At 43.1% G+C, this 6,882-nt stretch overlaps 2 protein-coding genes across 2 annotated transcripts; both read right to left on the bottom strand.

Annotated features, from left to right (window-relative positions):
• Positions 1-489: 489 nt before the first annotated feature.
• Positions 490-3,106, bottom strand: SARC_11647 (hypothetical protein; the record flags this gene model as incomplete). The annotated part of the gene is made up of 4 exons (XM_014294262.1): positions 2,946-3,106; positions 1,744-1,920; positions 1,096-1,234; positions 490-666 (listed from the first exon to the last, which is right to left on the bottom strand). Coding segments are annotated over exons 1-4 (607 nt in total), but the record flags the coding sequence as incomplete, so codon positions are not given.
• Positions 3,107-3,754: 648 nt separating this feature from the next.
• On the bottom strand, positions 3,755-6,632 carry SARC_11646 (hypothetical protein). The gene is made up of 3 exons (XM_014294261.1): positions 6,413-6,632; positions 5,431-6,131; positions 3,755-5,106 (listed from the first exon to the last, which is right to left on the bottom strand). Exons 1-3 carry the CDS (start codon positions 6,574-6,576, stop codon positions 5,006-5,008), a joined length of 966 nt encoding a protein of 321 aa, XP_014149736.1. The 5' UTR covers positions 6,577-6,632; the 3' UTR covers positions 3,755-5,005.
• Between the last annotated feature and the right edge of the window lie 250 nt (positions 6,633-6,882).

The following is a 6,882-nucleotide window of genomic DNA, read 5'->3' as shown; positions in this document are numbered from 1 at the left end:
TGTGTGTGTGTGTGTGTGTGTGTGTGTGTGTGTGTGTGTGTGTGTGTGTGTTAGTATATATATATATATATATATATATATATATAGTATATATATATATATATATATATATATATATATATATATATAAGTATGTATATATTTATATACTAAGGTGTACCTCTAATCCGATTTTAACACAATTTCGAAAAATAGGGGGTTGAACGATTGCATCGGAAAAATACAGGCGATGCGACGGCTACTTGGTATCGCTGCTTTCAAGCAACATTTGGGTTTACCTTAAGTATATGATCTTACTTTTGGAATACAAATGTATCAAATAGTACAGAGACACGAAGAATTTCTCATTCCTGGGCAAGCCTAAATTATCCGTAAAAGCACGTCCGCACTATATATAAGACCATCCACCATGATAATTTACTAAAACAATCTGTTTGTCGGAAGGCCTGGTAAAACAATCAACGAACCTACAACGTAAATCTGGACAGACCTTGATACCCTGCCAGCGCCTTGCTGATACATCATTGCAGATAGTGTAGCCATAGACAACCTTCAGAGCGTCCTCTTCAGATACGTCCCGACATGTCTCGCCAATGACAATGGCCAGCTCGGCTTCATAATCTATCTCTGGCTTCGCACTCGCACACGCGGGTATCACAATATTTTCTGTTGCAACGACATCAGAAAAGTAAGAGAAAAAATGCAATATTAATTTACGGCGAAGGGTCGTGTATATCCGTGTAGGTAACAGCTCTATGCAGGAGCGGCACACCAGGAATTGTGCTGAAAGCAGATCTCCAGCAACAAGGAGCTTGCACATAAATAGGTGATTGGCACATCCAGAACCAGAGAAGGCACTTGGCGATCCATACCTATTACTGAAGCCTTGATGGCTTCACAACTTGATAACAACTAGAAATAGCTCAGTCAGGAAGATACATCGATAAAAATAAAAGTATTTTCCTTATGGTAACTGTGGGGCAGCGTTTATGTTGAGTACACTTACAAACTGACAATTCACAGCACAAGATCTTGAATTATATTCACAATCAAAAGTAACCCGGAACAAGAGCAAACGACGCGGAACAACGGTACCTCCATGACCCACTAAGCATGACTTGGGCTTGGCGAACAGGACAGGGTTCTTAGGAATGTCTAAGCCCACTTCGTCGGCGTGGTCAATGTAGTTGAGTCCACAGCAGATGATGTCCGTGGGCCAGAATGGCGGCAGCAGCTACACAGTACAAGAACGAGTGAGTTATAAATTCGAAGTAACTATAATGAAAATTCGTACATCGAGGATACTACAATAGAATCAATGGCAGTACACAGTGTGGTGCATCAGATACACCCCAGATAAGAAACGACACTGCAGTATACAAGATCTAGGCGGAAGTGCGTCCTCGAAGTCGCGGGGAAAATTAGCTGAGTGTTCCTTAATATACTGAGACGTTCTGCAGCTCATATACCTACGATCGATAAAATTGGGAATATCCAGTACCATACGACAAACCCGATGCAAAGACTTGCAGACCGCAATCATACACGTAGCTCCCCTTTTTTCCGGGTAGGTATCTTTGGCTTGTTTTGCTGCATACGCTGTACGCATCTGCAATGTGCACTATTTGTCCACGCGAATGTTCCATATGTACATAACTTTACCGCTCGTCATAATTATCCCAGCCATAAGCGGCTCAGCCATAAGCGGCTATCCAGCAAAACACGAAGGCACATAAAACATACCCTTTTTAATTTAGTTTTCCCCTCCCCCTCCGCATTTCGGACATACAAATCTGCCATGTTCCAGGGCTTAGGCAACTCGTCATTCGGCTCCACAATAGCGTCCCCTGAGAGTTCTTGCCCATTCTCGTCTAATCCTCTGACGAGTCTCTCATATGTGCCAGTAGGCAGCGCTTTAGGCTGTAAATTCGTACAAGCAATATGTGAACCAAAAGGGTTACTGTATATTTTGGAATTCATTCGCACAGTCATTCACCTTTTATTGCGTGTCTGCCATCTAGTGTGCCGAGGATCATATTTTGAACTTCAGCTCTGCGTAAATATATATTTATAAATATATATATTAATTCGCATTGTACACGATGGGGGAATTATACCATCTGTTAAGCACATCTATTTTTGACAGAGCACAGCGAAAATACAGGAATTGACATAACGATACTATAGCATTTTTTGTGGAGACTGACATCATGGAGACGAAGGAAAACTGTCTCTAGATAGGCCTATATTTGCGTCTGCTGCTTCTGGCACCCCTTTACGTTCAAAACTTTTAAAGTGCTTTGAAATGTAAAACTACTTCACAAGCGAGAGCATAAACTGTGTAGTGCAATAATGTATCAGCTTGCTCATGCCTCAAGCGAGTGTGTCAGGATTGTAAAAGCAAACAACCGAACCTCATGATATTCAACCGCAATCCGCATTCGCCTCACAACACAGAAGCCAATACTATCCCACTAGGCCTCAACTAGAGAAGATTTTATAATAAATGTCACACAAAACTTTTGTATCAGGTACGGCTAATATATTATGATACTTGTAGCGCTATCTACTGATAGAAATGAAATGTTGATATGCTATTTTCAACGGCATGTATTCATATCAAACATGGTATGGTGTTAGGATTCAGAAAAAACAAATGTAAATATACCACGGTGTGGTATATAGCAACCAAATACCCAAAATATGTATTCCAACATGTTCACCTTGGTAAGATTCTATCTGAATTCGAAGTCTCAGATGCAAATGACCACTTGCACAGTAACATATCCAGCACATGGAGGAAGTACTACAGTTTTTGGCATAGCTATATGGCCTGTATCTTGGTGGATTAGGAATCTGTGGAGTTGCCTAGACACATGATATTTTAAGCAAACGGAGGAACTTTTGGGTTTGTTCAAGTCACACCTTGTCACTACATCACTTACGATATTAGGGCGTTGAGGCTGTGCAGGCACTTGCCCGGGTAGTTGCGTACTTGCCATGCCGCGGCTTGTTTTTGTCCGTAATAAAATTTTCTGACGCCACAGACATCTTAGCATTGTTCTCTTGTGGTATAACGACAAGATGTGCTACGCGTATGCTAAACAAACTACTTTTAGAGGATATACTTGAACAATACTTCCGCATAAAAAGCATATTTAGATGCATTAGAGTATGGGGAAGGTGACTGGGTATAAATACCGTAATCGAGGATGCCACCGATCTGCCGCCGAAAAGGCAAATGCACCATATTTGGACGACACGGCTTTTATTCGGCATAAGACGTTGTTGGATGTTTTTCTCTTGTTTTTTTTCTCACTCTCTGGATTTAATTTCAAAAATAAGGCCCTTACAAAGGGTTCTTTAGAGGAGTGAGTAAATAGGTCTTTACTATTCTACTATGTATTTACTACTCTCTCTCTAGAGCGAGAGTGAGAGTAGGCCCTAGATTAGGCTCTCCAGCGGAAATAAAGTATACATGGACCCACGGAGTCATGGGCCCTTGGCCCTCTGGTCTCTGGATTAGCCTACTACTAGGTTTCTCTGTAGTAGGTTTCTCTCACGGCATAATAACCCTCTACTACTAGAGAGAGTTGAGATGAAAATAATAAGACTGACGGAAAATGACCCAATCCAAAGGGTCATGTACTACATTCACGATGAGTCTTGGGCCTTGGTTATTGGGCTTGTAATATTATTCACCTCTGACATTCAAACACAGACAGACAGACAGCAGATGGACTGGAGCCTAGAACGCTGGGCCCGGGTTGGGGTTGAAAAAGAGTTTGATGCATTTTTGGCCGGAATGAACAAATAATTTGAACAAACAGTTACAGCCTGGGCTTTGTGTAGAACCAGTCATTTTAGTCCAACTCATTTTAATTGAGATTCCTTTTTTTTTCTAGAGCTCCACGACTCCGCCCAAACCTAAGTTTTTAAAGCAAACCTACGACAAGGGATCGCATGATCAGACGTTCTGTCAGGCAGAGAGGTCAAGATAATGGTACACTATGTCATGTTTTGCTTTTTGGTATATTATAATACTGTCACGAAAACGTAACGACGCACAAGCTCGACCGCCGAATGCCTATGAGACATACGATATACACGTACATCCTGATGTGAAGTACGCGTATAGCTCAATGTAATTATATGATGTGATATGCGATATGTGGCGACTGATGTATGTAAAGTGATGAGATTTGTTGTGATATGTTCTATCGTGAAATACTCTGTCGCATGCTTCAGTACGTGGCTCGTGTCCTATCTAGGGTTGCACAGGTCATCGCTTAAAAGACAGCCCTTTGTGTTTTGCATAGAACGCTGACGACAAGCACTCAAGAGTATCAAAGAATATTTCCTAAAGAAAGAAGACCTTTTGGAAACCCATATAGACACTACAGGCATGTTCGCGAGCCGGACTTAGTGATAACTTACATAAGGTACCGCACTTCCGTCGTAAGTATGAGTGGGTTGCAAGAGCCTGTGCTCTGGGTCGGCCCTAATGTATCGATGATCCGTAGTGTATTGCCTCACCGCCCACACTCTACCCACTCGGCGCACACAAGCACACTGCAGGCGATTCCACGTCCTAATTCGATTGGCTCATCAGTGACTAGTCCACCATGGGATGGTAAGTAAAGAATTGTTGTCTATTTCGGTGAGATCTGAGGCGTGGTCAACTTAGTGTGCAACTTCGGCATCCAATGACACACCCTCTGCCGGAAGTAGGTATATGCACAGCATGCCAGACGAGAACTCCCAACACTATTGCGCACCAAAGCCAGCTACGTCTCCATCTCATCCGCCAGTTGAGGTGTTCTCTACCCACACCCGTAGTACATTCGAACGGGGCCACATACATAGATATTTTACAATGCACGGTGGCGTAGTCTCAACACCGCTACTACACGTACCCCCGGTAGCAGAATTGAATGATTGTATCATATCATATCATATCATTATTATCATATGTATAGAGTCGTCCTTAGAGGACTTTGCCACACTATTTCAAATCGAACATGTCGGACACGCCTTCGCTGTGGTCCAGACTGTAGTAGAACTCGGTATCGACCGCGGGCGGCTCTAGTTTGATCAGGGATGCCGCTAAACAAGCACATCCAGGGAAGTAGGGCAAGGTGAAGAAGAGAGATTGATGTGAATTACATGTTTAGAGAAGCAATACGCACCTACTTGGTACAACTGACCGATTTACATAACCCCACTTCTCTGTTGTGATGTAGTTGGGTTATAAAGACAATACACAAATGGGAGGTGCAGTATCGAGATGGATGACTTATCACAACAAAGCGTATCGATTAAAGGTACTCTCATCATATAAAATTTTGAATAGACTGGCGCAGTTTCGCATTCGGGAAAATCCAAAAACACATGCATCAAAAACACAATAAAATCACATCCCAAACTTACAAGACTTCTCCCTTGGCTTAGAACTGGAGCCCTCCCGATCCTCACCGGTCCCGCTTTCTGCCTGTTTAGCCTTGCTACTCGCCTTGTCTCGCTTACGCGACTGTGACTGTGCCTGTGTTTGTGTCTGTGTACCCTGTGGAATCCTTCGCGTGAGCTGCGCTGTATACACGCCACGGTCTTCTTGTAAGGCCTGATCCTCCGCAAACTCTGGGGGTGAGAACACCCCAGACTCCATACCAGGGTTTTCGGGCCCATTTGCATACTGGTCCCCATCCGCCTCATCGTCAGTACCGCTGCCATCGAGGGTCTTAAGATTCTGCATCCCTTCGCTGGCAACCAGAAACGCGTCCAACGGGTGGTCGTTATCATTGGTTATCTCCAACTGGAACAACTCCTTACCATCTTTCCCTGTAATAGGCATGTAGGTCAGCATCGTGCCGTTGACCCCCTGAGGCGTGCATACGGCTATCGTTGTTTGATCTTTGAACGAAGGTAGCTTCATCATCTCGTCGCATGAGATGTACCTGTAGGGCAGGGTGCTTTGGTCCTCATCTTGCTGCTTCATGCTCTCTATGAGCGTGTTGTAGTGCCTCTCAATGGTCATCTCTTCTTGTATCATGTCCTTAATCTCTTGTTCTAACATCTCGATGTGGTCGGCAATCTCCGCCTCAGACTTTGGTATCCCTTCCGGGTGATCGTCTCTGTTAATAAGAACAACCAAAAACAAGTTCATTAAATGAATACCCCGTACTTGGCTGCAAAAAGTCTACATAGGCACCTGTGATCTAGTAGAACGTGTGCCCGTTGCAAAATTTCGCTTTCTGCCCAGCGCTTCCCACTGTATGGCACATTAGCAAGAGGAAAAAAATACATATCTGTGTTTCCTACGTCGCTGCATATGCTCAAATTCATCGGTGCCAAACAACAAAAAAGCAAAGCAACACTTATCCATGTATATACACAAGATTCACCCGCAGCATACCTCCACATCATTATATTTTTAGACTTTTTATCAATCAGGCCTATGCCCTCCAGCACATTTGTGATGTCATATATCCGGCGCTTCTGTACTCCCAACAGTTTGGCGGCATGATTGAGGTCTAGCGTGCCATTCTTCTGCCCCCGTAGCAAGTTGGTGAACTTCATAGTCAAAAGTCCAAGCGATGTATCTGACCTCCCTGTGATCCCTAGACGAGATAAACCACAGATTAGACAAATTTCGAATCGAACAAAGGCGTAATGCCTTGCGAAAAGAACAGATATAGCAAACCCAAACAGAATACACATTGCGAATATATATATATATTTACACATATATATATATATATATATTCGTGTGTGTGTGTGTGTGTGTGTGTGTGTGATATATTTATATATTTGTGTGTGTGTGTGTGATATATTTATATATTGTGTGTGTGTGTGTGTGTGTGTGTGTGTGTGTGTGTGTGTGTG

This window comes from Sphaeroforma arctica (genome assembly GCF_001186125.1).
Source record: "Sphaeroforma arctica JP610 unplaced genomic scaffold supercont1.1805, whole genome shotgun sequence".
Lineage (NCBI taxonomy): Eukaryota > Ichthyosporea > Ichthyophonida > Sphaeroforma > Sphaeroforma arctica.
The sequence above is the reverse complement of the archived record's forward strand: the minus strand, read 5'-3'. Positions and strand labels throughout refer to the sequence as shown.